The sequence below is a fragment of the Sminthopsis crassicaudata genome, chromosome 3 (assembly GCF_048593235.1).
Source record: "Sminthopsis crassicaudata isolate SCR6 chromosome 3, ASM4859323v1, whole genome shotgun sequence".
Classification (NCBI taxonomy): Eukaryota; Metazoa; Chordata; class Mammalia; order Dasyuromorphia; family Dasyuridae; genus Sminthopsis; species Sminthopsis crassicaudata.
In genome coordinates, this window is record NC_133619.1 from 404,536,757 (window position 1) to 404,552,729 (window position 15,973).

Genomic DNA, 15,973 nt, shown 5'->3' on the forward strand with positions numbered 1-15,973 from the left:
AAATTATTTGCATAGTGATAATACCTGAAACCATGAAGATAAGAGCATTAAAAGACTATATTTAAAGAACAGAAGGTCTCCAATAATCCTAGTGTACACCAATTCCTATAAGGTGGGATGTGAATCATCATCCATCAAAGACTGAAGAAGCAGTCAGATAGTTAGGAATACCAAAAGAGAGCAGTGTCATGAAAATTCAGGAAAGAAAATGCACAAATCAAAATGTATATAATTGTATTTCTGTATAATAGTGAATTCTGGATCTTTTGTATAAAAATAAGTTGTAAAATGAACTTCAAAGGAAAATGACATGAAAGTGTGAGTTTTCCAAATATGAATAAAAATATGGGACATTTTAAAAGATTTTGATTTTTGTTATTTTTTTCTTCTTGACTCCTTCCCTTTCTCCTTAGGTTTAGCGGAAAAGCTAACAGCTCATGTGCCTGGTTGTAGTGTGTTTCTTTTTGGGGAAGCTGACCATCCAGAGAAACGAAGTCTTGTCCAGAGACGGAAGCAGCTTGGCTGGTTCTCAAGGAGGGAGTTCAGTTCTCTTAAACCTGATATAGGGATTATGCCTGAGAAGAGATGTGGCTTAACAGGTAGAAGTATCATTTTTTTCTCTGTCTGATAGCATAAAAAGGATCAATTTTATTTATTTAGCAGTCTCATGGGAGAAGGGTGTTATGTTTGTTCTCTGAAATCCAAGCAAGTTTAGAAATAACTTTTAAGTTATCCCTCCAAGAAGTTTCCTAGTGAAGGAATTTAGAAAAGCTTTATGTTGGAGCTTAGGAAAATTCCACTCTAAGTCTTGATCTACTTATTTTTTAAAAAATTAAGTTAGCAAATCATTTATGTACCTTATTGTGTTTTTCTTTTAAACAGCTCTAACAATATTTTTAAAAATTATTTCAGGAAATACTTTTATTTTTCAAAATTCCTATTTTTGAATGTATTTGATAATTATTTTTTTATTATAATTTTTCAAGATGCATGTTCAATTAAGTAATTTCTTCCTTCTGTCTTTTGATAAAATTTGTTTAAAGAAATATAAATTTTCCCTTATGAACTCCTTTGGCTGTCTCTCAAGTTTTTGTATGCTTTTTCTCATTGTTATCATTTGCTTTGATATAATTATTTGTTTCTCTAATTTGTTCTTTGAACCACTCACTTTTGAATTAAATCATTTACACTTTAAAAAGTCTTTGTCATCTTCTCTTTATTAGTTAAAATGTTTATTTCATTGCAGTTTTTAAAGGAAGTGTTGGTATTTTTGCCTTTCTAGAGTTTTTTATGAGTTCTTTATGCCCTAGTTTCTGACTAATTGTTGTAAAGATGCCTGAACACTGCAAAATATGTATATTCTTTGTAGTTCCCATTCAATAACTGCTAAACTGTTTTATCATGTTATTCATTCAGATTCTTAAATTCTTTCCTTTTTAAATTTTCTATAGCCTTTTCCTTTAGGCCCCCAAAATGATTTTTTAATAATTACAATTTTACTGAAATTTTGAGTGGTCTAATTAGGTGGGCTTCTTCTCAATATATCAATTCTGCCATCTACAGCTCCATCACTATAGAGTTATTTCTTTGAGTCTTGTAGCATTTTCTAAACCCTAGCTTAAAAATATGAGTTTCACTGTCAAAGTAAGGTCAAAATGCAGGTCCATATTGCTAGTAGAACTTCTTAAATGTGAACATTGCTATCAATTATAAAACAAAGAGTCAGATCAGATCAGTGAACTACTAAAGACTCAGGATCAGGGAATGGATGCCTCACTTAGGGAAGTCACATTCTGTCCAAAAGAGCAAGAGGGATAAGGACGTTATCATTTTCTCCTTAGTACATGACTGAGCTTACCAAATACTACACACACACACACACACACATACACACACACATATATGTATATGGATGTACACAATATACATGGGTAAATACATATGTATACATAGATATATAAGTATACATACATGTCTATACTATATATGTATACATATGTTTTATATTTATATATTTGTATATATGTTTGTATATTTACATGTATGTATACACATATATTTGTTAACATTGAAATTCTATTTAAAGGAGCACTATTATTATCTTGTTCACTTTCTGGTTACATGTGCTATAAATTGTCAATTTCAGATATTAAATCATGTTTACACAGATATAGTCCTATCTAAACTATAGAAACTCACATAGATAATGGATGTTTTCTTTAATACAAGCTCAGTACATTAATGACTGGCAGAGAGAAACTATCTCCCTCAAAAATATTTATTTCTTACTTATTGCCTTACAACTTAGTTCACAGATGAGCAAGTGTAAATTTAATGACTAAAAGTTCAGAAACTTCATTTCTGGTTTTTAACTCAAGCTGCACTGCAGATTGAGCCTGTATCTATATGTTGCCAAAACATCCAGTCAGTTCAATAAACAACACAGTCCAATCAGCTGTTTAGTATTGTGTAGACCAAACATCTGGATGAGTAATTGAATTGTTCATTTTTGCAGCTCTGTGAGAATGAGTGAGTCATTGTCTATGGACCTCTCACAGAGCATTTCCCTGTCTCCTAGGTACTTAACCATTTATGATTGTGTATGCTAATATCAGTGTAAGTTATTTATTAGATTGTAAATCTCATGAAGGGCTTTATTTTTCCCTCCTATACCTGGCATAGCACTCTGTATATAATATTATTAACATCTTATTAATAGATATTGATTTAGGAAATTCAAGTTTTTCTGGTAAATATCATCACCTAAAAATCAAACATGAATACTACTCCTTTTTTGGTCAATCTTCCCAAAAGGAAGGAAATTTTATTTTTGTTTTAAACCAATGTGCGTGTTAGTTCCCATTCTAATTCTAAATGTATGTGTGATTTACAATATTTTGTCTCTGCTTTTTAAACATTAATCTTTGATTCATTTGTCTTTAACCTTAAATAATCTTTTGTACTTTATATTAAGGTCAGCTGTCTCTAGAAATATATGAAGAACTTTGAAGTGGTCTTCAACTTTTTTTTCTTTTTTTTAGTTTCTACACAAATATTTCTCTTACTTTTCCTCCCCCCCTTTTTTTGGTAAGTTTTTTGTTAAGATTAGTCAGTTTAGAGTTTCTAGAAGTCAGTCTTTGAATTTAGCCAAATTTGGCTTGATGAAAGATCTAGAATGTTTTCATATTAGTAAAGAATAAAAAATGGGCCCAGATTGTTTCCCATGGTGTTTCTTGCACTTCTTCTTGATAAATCTTACTTGAAGGCATTATAAACTTCACCTTGACCAGGCAATTTGAAAATTGCAAGGACTTCCAAGCTTACTTTGCTTTACTCTTAGATAAGACCAGCCAAAAACAGCAACCCATCTAACAGGTCCAGACCAGGTGCTAGTAGCAATCAAATAAACTTTTTCAAAGGTGAGTGGAAAATAATTTTTAAAGCTGTATAAAATATCTGCTTCTAATATTTCCCAGGCTAGAAAGCAAGTGAAGTCTGTGATTCATAGTAAAGTCCAAGTACAGGTTAGTTCTTAACCGTATTTTATTTCATCTTAAAATGAAGTTAGGAGGGAAAAAAATCATCTATTTTTGCCTAAAATAATATTTATTAAAATGTCATTTTCAGAGCATAATTTTGAGTGAAGGCATACCAGATCTGGTTATCATTTGATTAAATGAGTTTGGTCCCATATAATAATAATGCTTTTATATGTTTCTTAAATTTAACCTCTACCGTTTTTTTCTAACTCATCTCAGGTTACTCTACATAGTCTTAGCATTCTTCACCTACTCTGTTCCACCAAAACAATTTATTGTTCAACACCAACAACTCATTGTTGCCATGTTTGTTTATTTCTTTTTTTTTTCTTTTTTTTTTTTTTTTTTTTTAGCAAGAAGAATAAAATATTAGCATTACTATCAAGTCAACACTTAATGTCAACATTGCAGGATGACAAATATGATCACATGATCACCAGAGTAGAAACAGAATCAATAAGGGTGCAGGTTTCTAACTTGAAGTTCCCTAAGAATATTATAAACAAAAGAAAACAGAATGAGTCCAGGAGTGATTAACATTTTCAGCTTCTGCCAAACACATAAAAATTTTTTAAGCCAAATTCCTTTTAAAAGTTCATAGTTGGTCAGCTTGTTGTGAACATGTGAGGATAGAGCAATAATGGTTGATAGTTTAAGAACTATAAATAAACACCATATCCAAAAAAAAAAAAAAAAGCCTAAACATTTATGGGGTAATTTAAACACTGTAGTCTGCTCTGCTATATGAAAAAGCATGCATGTGTATATAATTGTTTAAAAAATAGAAGTAAAGTATTCTTTGAATTCTAATCTTATATAGTGTTTTAAGAGTCTTAGATAAGAGTAATGGCACGTCTTGGAATCATGGACTTTCTATTTAGCTCTCTAAATGGGTTACTGAGATCTGCTCCTGCTCAATTCCCTCCACTCCAAACAGGAAGTCCAATATCAGACAATCCTGCTCTTGGCATCAGAAATCCAACTGATGTATATTGTGCCTCGTGACCCCACACTGAGAATTTCCTCTGAGGATTCTTTTGAGATACCTATAAGTGTTCTCCAAGCTCAAGGCCTCATCTTAGAAAATGAGTTACAATTTGTAGAAAGAAGTTTATTTCAAGGAGCACATTTCATCATTTCTTGTACTTATTGTTCAGTCAAGTTGATCTTCTGAAAAGTAGCATTTCTCAAAGTGTTGAAACATAATGTGTCTTAGATACTTAAACCATATGCTCAAGAAGGAGATGAAGAGAGAACTGTCTCTACAAGGGCTAAGTAAAGAAGGGTACAATTGTACTTTCTAGAAAAATTTGAGTTTGGATATATTTGTTCAGTCATTTTTCAGTCCTATTTTATTCTTCCTGACTCCATTTGGAATTTTCTTGGCATAGATACTGGAGTAGTTTTCTGTTTCCTTCTCTGGTTCATTTTACAGATGAGGAAACTGAGGCAAACAGGGTTGTGACCTGCTGGGGGTCACACAGCTAGTAGGTGTCAGAGAGCAGATTTGTACTCAGAAAGATTAACTTTCCTGATTCCAGGCCTGGCACTCCTTCCACTGCACCACCTAGCTGCCCATTTTATGTATAGTTATGTCCCTCAAATATTTCTGGAACTCATTCCATGGTATTTGGGTCTTAATGATCATTTATAAACACACACACATTTAGTGGTTTTAAATTGTTAAATTCATATGCATATGTACAGATATATTTATATATGTAAAAAATTTCAAAACCTTGAAATGCTAATATAAATTTAGATTGTTAACACAAATAATAACCATTTAATTAATTATAAATTCAGAAACATTCATTTAAAAATTTCTGTCTTTGATTGATTGTAGTAGGATAATATTATTTTCCTTTTCTTGAGGAAGACAAGGAATAACTACAAGAACAAATTTGAAATCAAACACAATTGAAACAATATCTTGTCTGTGGCCACAAGACCGGAATACTCCTTTGATCCTGTTAACATCTTTTTGTCTATTCTCTTTCTGAAATTTTACCTCTTGCTAATTTTTTTTACTTCTTATGTCCTGCATTCCCTCTATGGTAATATTTGACTTACTAAGCACTTTAGAGTTATATTGATCCTTTAATCAACCCCCTTCTGACTACTATGCTTTTTCTTTAGGACATACTTTTTTTGAAGTATTCTATTCATGATAAGTATGATAAGTAATTGATGTGGAAGAAACTTTTTTGCCTTTAACCTTGAACATAGATGCTTAGATGGCCCTTTAGCCTGGGAACCACTCTGAAGTAAGGATTAGTATTTATCCTGGTTTGTAAAAATTGTTATTAAGTTGTGTCTGACTTTTTGTGACCTCTTGATAAAGATACTAGAGTGCTTTGCCATTTTCTTCAATAGTTCATTTGATGAAGAACTGAGGCAAACAGGATTAAATGATTTGCCCAGGATCACACAGCTAGTAATATCTGAGGCTGGATTTGAATTTATAAAGATGAGTCTTCCTCACTCCAGGCCTGGCATTTTATCCACTCCACTACTTAGCTGCTCTTGTTAACAGATAATAATCTGGCAGCAATTAAAATGTAGCCTATAAACAAGAAAGATCGTCCTTTCTTCAAATAAATTAATCAGGGTTTCTTAACTTTTATGTCATAGATCCATGTAGCAGCCTTTGGACTCCTCAGAATAATGTTTTGAAATGCATAAAATAAAATTCATAGGATTAAAAAGTAATCACAGAAGTACTGGAATCTGTCCACCTTCAAGAAGAGTCTATGGATTTCAGATTAAGAACCCTTATGAAAGAAGATGTTGAATATTTTATATAATAAATTTTCTCAGCACAGTACAATAGGAAGAGCATAGAGTAATAGGAACTTGGTTCAAATTCCTGATGATCACTTAACCTTTATGTGACTCAGTTTCCTTATCTATAAAATGAGATAGCTGGACTTCATGGCCTCCACAGCCCATTCTAGCACTGGGTCTGTGATTCTCTAAACTCATCAATTTATTAAAGAAGAAGATACCTGGGTTAATAAATAAAAATAACAGAAATTCTCAAATTACCTGTGACCTCATTAAATTGAAGCTTATTTGGGGGAAAGGGCAGAAGGGAGAAGACGATATGGAGTCATTTCTACCTTTGATTTATTGAAAATAATGGAATCTGAAACCACTCTTGAGAGTAGTTTTGATATGTGAGTATGTTTCTAAAGGAGAAAAAAAATTACATGTTTCTCTTCTGATGGCTGCTTCTTTATTTTTCTAATGGGCTCTTTCTTCACCATTGTTTTGTCTGAACACAAGTTTTTATTTGTGTTGCTTCAGACGTGATCTTGCCACAAGCATCTTTCAACCAGACATTAATAGCAGAGTTCACAGTCATTACTGCCAGTGCTCAAACACAAATATTGCATTTGTGTTTGAAAAAGCTACACATCAGATGTTAATTAAGTGCATTTGGGGTTTTTTTCTGCTTAAACAATCTGGCATAAAAAGTTTATATCACTATCAGTTAACCATAAGGTCTCTATAATATCTGACTCACCAGCCGTACAGTATATGATAAATACAGTGTTTCCACACAAGAAAATAGCAGAATTGTCAGGAAAACATCAGGCTTGTTATATTTTCAAGCTACATAATAGCAACTCAATCTCAGTTTCCTTTTCTTTTTAGAAAAAAAGGATTTAAATAGGAGTAAACACCAATATTTAGAATGATAAATTTTCTCATTAAAGAACACATGGAAAATTAAATCATACCAGAGTTTTTCCCCCTTCTTGTTTTTAGCTTGCTTGAGGGCGTTGTGACAGTTGTGTTGGAATAAAATTGTGATTTCAACCGTGCAGCAAAGAGTTGCATTCTGCCATCAGAACATCTGAATACCATTCTGTTGTAGACTTTGGGAGGGGAGTGAAGCTAACAACTTGAAAAGAAAACGTTCACATCATATTTTTAGTTTCCAAACAAGAATGGAATTATTTGAATTAGACAGCTTAACTAACTAAAGGACATAGTATGATTAGCTTTCCTTTTTTAATTAAAAATTCTTTCGAAGTTGCATTGAACATAGAGTACCAAATTCTGCTTATGTATAACATCAGTGGGATCTCTGTATTCCAAAGCAGAATCTGGTTTATTGTTATTGGATTATTTTTGTCATTCATTCTTATTTTGTGAAGGATGGAATGTGAAAGTCTGGAAAAGTATGAAGTAGAAGAAGCAATATTTTGTTGTTGCTGTTGCTATTGTTGCTATTATTATTGTAGAAAAGAGCTATAACCTACCATGTAGTAAATGTTATTTTTTATTAGAAATTTGGAATTTTTGGAGATTGATGAATGAATGATAATATCTAATAAAAAATGTTCTTCTTAGGTTTAGTGTCCTAGTTAATTATCCATAGGAAGGCATAGTAAGATCTTATTTCAGTTATGGATTCATATGAAATCATGGAGTAAAATATTGAATGAGAAATTAAATATTTCTCTCTGCTTTTAGGAGACCAGAGAGATGGTGTGTGTTTGTGTGTGTATGTGACAGAGACAGACAGATGGGATAAAAATAGCTGACATTCATTAAGTGTTCTAAGGCTTGTAAAGTGCTTGACAGGTTAACTAGCCAATTAAAAAACCCTCATACTAAAGATATTTTACAGATGAGGAAACTGAGCCTAAGAAAATTAAAATAACTTGTCCAAGTTCACATTGCTAGCAAGTGTTCAAAATAAGATATGAGTCAAAGTCTCTCCTGTCTCAAGATCCAATGTTCATTGTACTAAGCTGGGCTGCCTTCCTATCATACTTAGATACTCATACAGAGTTCACACATGGCAACACTGTATGTTAGGATTTATGTGAGTAAAAGGAATGTCTAAATGCACTCTGTGAAATGTTACAATGATTTACTTCCTGTAGATATTTGGAGTAGGTGATTGGTGTGTGTGTGATTTGAAAAGAGAGAGATCTATTGACTGTTAGAAAATGTATTTTTTGTGAAATCAGCAGTATAGAGAAATACTGTAATATGATTCATTCCTACAGAAGTCCCTATATTAAGGGGTCTGCCTGTTCATGAGAGCTGAAATGTTTCATTGTAACTATGTGTGAGAAAAGAAAGAAATGTGCCTTATTTAATAGTTTAACTGTTTCCAGTAAAGCCTGTCTTTTTGAACATGTATAGAAACCACTACTATGAGAGTAGTCAGGCCAGTAAGTTAAAAAAAATCCAAAATCTCAGAAGTATAAAGAAAAAACCAGTAGGCACCTCTCTTGTGGACACTGATATCACAAGTAATATGTTTGAAAGCAACAAGAAAAAAAAATGACAGCAAAATGAGCTGACAATAACTAAGGAATTGTTAAGTGCAAGAAAAAAAAAGTTACCCTTTTTAAACTCTCACTAATCCCCTAGATAGTTTTGCTGTTAGAAATGTAAATATTCCCAAATGAAGACATGGAAAACTGAGGCTTATTATGTTGCCATTAACTTAACCAACTAATAAGCTATATATTTAGAAGCCCTGTGTTTAGAGCTCAGAGGAATCAAAAATCACATAATACTCAATCTGTCTGGTTAGAAGAGGAGTAAGCCAATCATTTATCAAGAATAAAAGACCACATATGGACAGACCAAGATATTAAGATATCTATCAATATTTTTCAGTAATTTTAATACTAGCTACTTATATTAAAAGAAACAGATAAAGCCCTCAGAACATCAGGTAGAATTTGAAAGGAGATTGTACAAAAGGACATAATGAAAAACACATAGACCAAGAAGGTAAGAAAAGGTTATAATATGTATTTTGGTGAGAGGAATAGTTATACTGGTCAAATCATAGATTCAGCAATGAACATTTAGTATGTGCAATGTGAACAGAACTATCCCTAGAGTATAATGAATGGGGTGACCATTCTGGGCTCCTCAAGATTCCCATGACATTATTCCCTGAATGCTCTCAACTGAGGGACTTGATACTTACCTCACAGAAGCCTTTGACTGAAAGGTTTCTATCTTCTCTCCTCACATCACTCAGAGATCTTCATCCACTGTCTCCTCCTTTTCTCCCATCTCAGATGAAGAAGTGATATTTCTTCTTGTTAAGGCAACTCTTCTACATGTATGTATCTTTGATTACATGCCCCTCCTATTTTGTTCAGCATTGCAACTATCCTCACTTTTTTTAATCTTTATTCTCTTCCCATCTACAGACTCTGTCCCTACTGCCTAAAAACACTTATCTCTACATTAAAAAAAATCCTTACTTGAATCCATCTGGCTTAGCTTTTATCCTTCATCTCTCTCTTTATTAAATTTCTTGAAAAAAGTTCTAAGGTAGGTTTTGTCATTTGATATTATCTCTTTCCTAAACCCTCTACAATCTGTTTTCTAATTTCATCATTCAACTGAAATTGCTCTCTAAAACAGCTGATGAATTTTATATGTTTGTTTTATTCCATTAATGAATAATAAAATATGTTATGTGTATAATGTATAATCTATTGTGTAGAACTTTTAAATATATAATATATAGAACTTCTATATAATAATATATATGAAAATGTATAAAAAATAATATATAATAAAATATAATAAAAGCATGTGGAATTTCTTTTTGTACCTTTTTTTCCTCCTCCAACCCTGGAGATGGCTGTTAGTAGATACAAATATGTACATACACAAAATTATTCCATCCATACTTCTATTTATCTATTCATTCTCTGGAATCTTTCTTCACATGTCCTTTGTAGTTAATTTGGGTATATATAGTAGTCAAAATGACTTAATCACTCAATCACTGTATAAAATGTCCATTTGGTTCTGTTCATTTTACTCTTCATTATATTGTGCAAATCTATCCATGTTTTTCTAATATTATGGAGCCCATAATTTCTTTATTATACTTTTTTTCAATCTTCAATCTTCATCCTTCTTGATTTTTCTGCATTTGACATAGTTGATCATTTTTTCTTCCACCATTCTCTTGTCTTTTTTCTCTCTGTTTTTTAAAAATTATTCACATTGATATGTTTTTTTTAAATTTCTCCTTCTCTCTGTTGGAGAACCATCTTATATAAAAAAATGAGTAAAACTAATCGACAATCAAAAAATATCTGACTACATATGTAATGATCTACACCATCTTCTCAAGGATTGTCAGGGAGATGTGGTGATGGTAGGGAAGATATCTTCCAAATTTCTTCTTTGGGGTTATACTTATTCGTTGTAATTTCACAACATTCACATTGATTTTGTGGTTCCATTTACATTGTTGTAGTCATTGCACATGTTTTTTTTTAAATTCTACTAACTTCACTCTATATGAGTTCATGCAACTCTTTCCATGCTTGTTTGTATTCATCATATTCATAATTTCAAAATTCATACAGCAGAGTAAAATTCCTTTACATTGCTATATCACAATATGTACAACTATTCTCAAATTGATAGATATCTACTAGTTTCCATTCTTTGCTACCACAAAAAATATTGCTATAAATATTTTGTAGTATATGGAGACATTGTGCTTAACAGTGATATCCATTGGGTAATATACATAGTAATAGAATCTCTGTATCAAAATGTATATATAGTTTTCTTTATTGTATAATTCAAATTTTCCTGACAAAATGTTTATGTTAACAGCTCCACCAACAATACCCTGACTATTTCCATCTTTTGTCATATTTGTCAGCTTGTGGGGTTTGAGATGGAACCTTGGGGTATTTTTGATTCACATTTCTTTTATTATATATGATTTGGAGCATTCTTTCTGGGTTTTCATGACATTGATCTCTCCTGGTTTCACTTCCTATTGGTCTACGTGCTCCTTCTCAGAAACTTTTGTTGGTTTGTCATCCACACCATACTGAATAACCATATTTATTGCTTCAAAACTCTTTCCTGGGACCTCTTTCCCTTTCACTGTATGCTACCTTAGTGATCTCATCAGCTTCCATATGTTCTAAACATCTCTTTGCAGATAATTTCCAGATTTATATTACAATCCTGAGTTAGAGCCTTGTGTCACTAATTGACTAATTGTGTCACTAATGTCTTTTAGGCTTCCCATCCCAAGCTTCTTTTCTTCCAAATTTCTCTATTACTTTTAGGGCACTACCATTTTCCTAATCACCAAGGCTCAAAACTTTAATATAATAACCTCACTCTTATTCATCCCACATTACACAATCCTTTGCCAAATCTTATCACTTTTACCTTCTATCTTACATCTATCATATCTGTCCTTTTCTCTTATAAAAACCACCAGGGTCACTAGGTGGCTCAATGGATAGAGTATCAAGCCTTAAGTCAGAAAAACTCATCTTTCTAAATTCAAATCTGGGCTCAAACACTTACTAGCTATGTAAGCTTAGCCAAGTCACTTAAGTCTTTCTGACTTCTTTTACCATTTGAACCAGCATATAGATATGGCGAGATGGAAGTTAGACTGTTTTGCAATAATTTACTACTGATGATATCCTAGTAGGCCTCTGGAATCTTTTAAGCAGAAGAATGATACAATTAGCTATTTGACATAGGGAAACTTCCCTTATCGATTCTTTAGAAAAATGGATTAGAAAGGGGAGAGGTTTGAAGTAGGCACGCCATACCTTTGCTCATAATGTAGGGGATCTTAAACTTTTTTTGTGTCATGGATAATGAAGCTAGAAATATTTAGAATTATTTTAGAATTTTCAAACACATGAAATAAAATTAATAGGATTACAAGAGAGGTTAGTGAAAAATAAGGTTAAATTTTCTTCTTATCTAAATCAGTAGATGCCTAAACTCTATCCATCAACCCTGTGAGAGGGTATTTATTTCTACTCTATTTCCTTTGTTCTTCTCAGTTTCAAGTTAAGTCAATTAGTTTCAGGTTGAGAATTCCTGTTTTAGTCTTTTGGATAATTTTGCATTTTTTTGAAATTATCTAGGCAGAAAAAGTCCTCCAAATACTTTTTAAATTGATGATATTAATTTCCTCATAACTGCTGTTAGCTCAAAAAACTAAGTGAACTTTGCTCAAGTTTTACCAAAACGTAACCTTACCAATTTTTACCAAAAATAATCTTTTTAAAAGTTGTGAATCATTTAATAATAATGCTCAACATCATTTCATGGTGAAGGTAGGCCTAAGAAAGTGTTTTATTATTGATCACAACAGATTAAAGAGAAGATTCTTTAAATACTCCAAAATGGAAATTTATTCTTATTCATTAATACAATTTTTTGATGATTGCAGGTATTGGTGCCAGTCCCTATGTGATGAATTGCAATGTGACAATTGATTCTCAAGATCTGGCTGCTGGAAAAAAGATTGCAAGTATAATCAGAGGCTCCAATGTGGATGGACTAAGGGGCGTTCAAGCCATGGCTTTTCCTCATGATGGAAAAATTGAAATTGCTTGTAATGTGGAGAGTTTTGAAGATCAAAAGCCTATAGAAAACTCAAAATATATTACATACTGTATTCTTGGGCATCAGTATTATTACATTTCTCCTCAATTTCTAGAGGCTCAAATTAGAAAGCTAGCTCATGATCAGGGAATTGGTATCATTGGAACAGCATTGGTTGGGTTTACACCTCAGGAGTGTAAAGACTGTGCTGAATATGCTCTAAAGGAAAAGATTGGAGAATTCTGGAAGAAAAGGGAAGGCATTTTCATGTGATTCCAGCAAATGCTGCTTTTGTATTAAATGAAAAGTGGCAGCCTCTATCAAACCCTTTATTCAACAAGATGTGCAGAGGTTGGATTGCAATTGCAATAGGAAAACAAAAAAATGACCTTGTGATTTTGCTATGATTATCAAGAATACTTAACTACTACTACGTGGCAGTTATGAAAGATTTTGAGAAAGAAAAATCAGGTCTTGGGGGAAAATTACATATACACATTTTATATGTGTATGGATGAATGTATATGTGGATGGATGTATATGACCTATATGTATATATGTGTATATATAGATATCTGTACACACAAATATATACAAGTAAGCCCTAATTAATATGAATAAAGGCAAAAATAGACATTATTTGTTTACTTGATTGTTCATTTTGAAACACCTATCAGATTAGTAAAACTTTTTGCTACCAGCAGATTCTCAGTATCTTCTAGAATTACATGTTTTGGATAAAAAGATGCTCTTGGAAACAATAGAGAACTAGATTCAAATTTTGCATCTGACTTACTTTTTGTATGACTATAGACAAATCATCTTTAAACTCTTTGAGTTTCAGTTTCTTCACTTATTAAAGAAATAATAAAGCATGGAATACTTGCTTTGCAGGGCTTCTGTGGTATTTAAAGATAAATATATGTAAAAACACTTTGTGAGCCTTAAAATATTATAACTGTTTTTGGGACATAAAAAGGAAATGTGCCTTAAGATTACCTAAATCAGAGCCATAATTAGGAATTCTAACACTTGTGGCCAGATATGAGTGAAAGATGGAGGTACTTTCAGGTTTGATCATTTCTGTGTGGGTGAGAAGTACTGACCATAGAAATTACAGGAGTTGAGAAGATAGAACTATGGTGGTATTTGTAGTGTTTGAAAGTCCAGGGATTGGAGCAGAATATGAGACTAAGCCAGTTTCTGATGTAACTGTCAAAGAAACTGAGTGGTCTAGAAAGATATGCAAGTGATGGGGCAGCTCAGTGGATAGAGCACCAGCCCTGAAGTTAGGGGGACCTGAGTTCAAATCTGATCTCAAACACTTAACACTTCCTGGCTGTGAGACCCTGGGCAAGTCACTTAACCCCAATTGCGTCAGGAAAAAAAGAAAGAGTGATGGTGGCAAAAAGAAGCTCTGAAATGAGGAGCAAGGAATATGTCAGTTTCTCTTCCCAAAATTGAATCAAGGGGTTGTGATAGTAAGAACAGTACCAAAGAATGTGATATGTTTCCTCTTCAGGAAGAAGCTAGGTTTCAGTGAATATCAGAAGGTGAGGATTATGAAAACAACACATATTTATTAAGTATTTACTAGTAAGGATATAAAGAAAGGCTTAAAACATGGTCACTGCTCTCAAGGAACTCACATTCTAATAAAGGAGACAATGTGCAAACAATTGTGTATGTGCAAACAATAGAATGTCTGCATGAGTGTGTGTGTGTGTGTGTGATGTCTAGAGTATTCCAGAAGGACTAGCATCTCTAGTGTGAGGTCTTGCCAAGTCCATTTCAAGGCTGCTCAACTATCTTTGATGACTGCAAGAAGTTGCAGCATGTGTAGCAGCCACAACTCAGTAAACCAGAAGGCAGATGGGCTAAATCAGGTGGAGGGATAATCAAAAGTCTGCAAGCCTGTTGGGGAGTTAAGAGCATGTCTCTCCAACTTTTTCTGGCAGAATGGGTGGATGAGAACAATTTATTCCATTGGCTGTGAAGACAGTGGAAGCAGGAACAACGGAATGCTTAAAGCTTGGTCAGACATAAAAAACTCAAAGTTATCCACTTTATCTGTGGGCTTCCATGACTGAAAGAGAGAATGAAGCTGATGACTTTGTGCACCTCTGCTTCACTTAAATCTAGTTCACAGAGGAGTCAAGACACCACACCATGATCTCACTGGTCCTTGTCAAATGAAGGACAAACAATATATGTGTGTGTATATATATGAATATATATGTATGTATATATATACACATACACATGTAGTATAATAATACATATTGTATATACTGCCAGTATAATCATATATGTTATATATAATGACATAGGAGTGTATATATATATATATATATATATATATATATATATATATATATATATATATATCAAAGGTGAATGTATATTTTATGTTATATATAATTATGTATATATATATATGTATATACATACACACACACACATATACAGAGAGACAGACGTAATCTCAGAACATAGGTGCTAACATGGGGTGAAAAAGTACCAAGAAAGACCTTCTATAGAAGATAAGATTTAACTTGAGTTTTCAAGGAAGACGAGGCAGAGGAAAGAAAGGAGAACATTCTAAGCATGGAAGATAGTCAATGAAAAGGCAAAGAGTTGTGAGAGAGCTAGGTTGGAATGAAATTTAACAATCATGAGACTTCTGTTAAGGATTTGTTGTCTGTGGAAATTATACATTATCCTGGAAGAAGGGAGGGCTGAGGAGTATAGAGCATGGAGACATAAATCCCTGATTGTCCCATACTAATTAAAACTCTGGATATTATTCCTATCTTTTGCCACTAATGAACTATAATTCTTATAATAATATCTAGCATTCATGACTTTTTAGAGTTTGCAAAGTATTTAAAAATATTTTCTTTTATCCACATGAAGGTATATATCCTATAATTAATATTTTACAGATGAGGAAATGTAAAGGACTGAAACTCTGAATAGGTGCACTGGAATCAGACAGCGGAGCACTTAAGGCTAATTATCTATTGGACAATAACTCTATTAGCATA

The 15,973-nt window shown here is 32.6% G+C and overlaps 1 protein-coding gene across 5 annotated transcripts in view; it reads left to right on the top strand.

The window, feature by feature from the left end:
- Nucleotides 1–13,565, top strand: part of FTCDNL1 (formiminotransferase cyclodeaminase N-terminal like) — a 119,766-nt gene extending 106,201 nt beyond the window's left edge. For all 5 annotated transcript variants that reach the window (XM_074302760.1, XM_074302758.1, XM_074302761.1 and 2 more), the window contains 2 exons: nucleotides 414–599; nucleotides 12,772–13,565. In XM_074302760.1, the coding sequence (XP_074158861.1) occupies nucleotides 414–599; nucleotides 12,772–13,199 (614 nt within the window). In that variant the 3' untranslated portion in view covers nucleotides 13,200–13,565. The remainder of the gene's footprint in view (nucleotides 1–413; nucleotides 600–12,771) is intronic.
- Nucleotides 13,566–15,973: the final 2,408 nt, after the last annotated feature.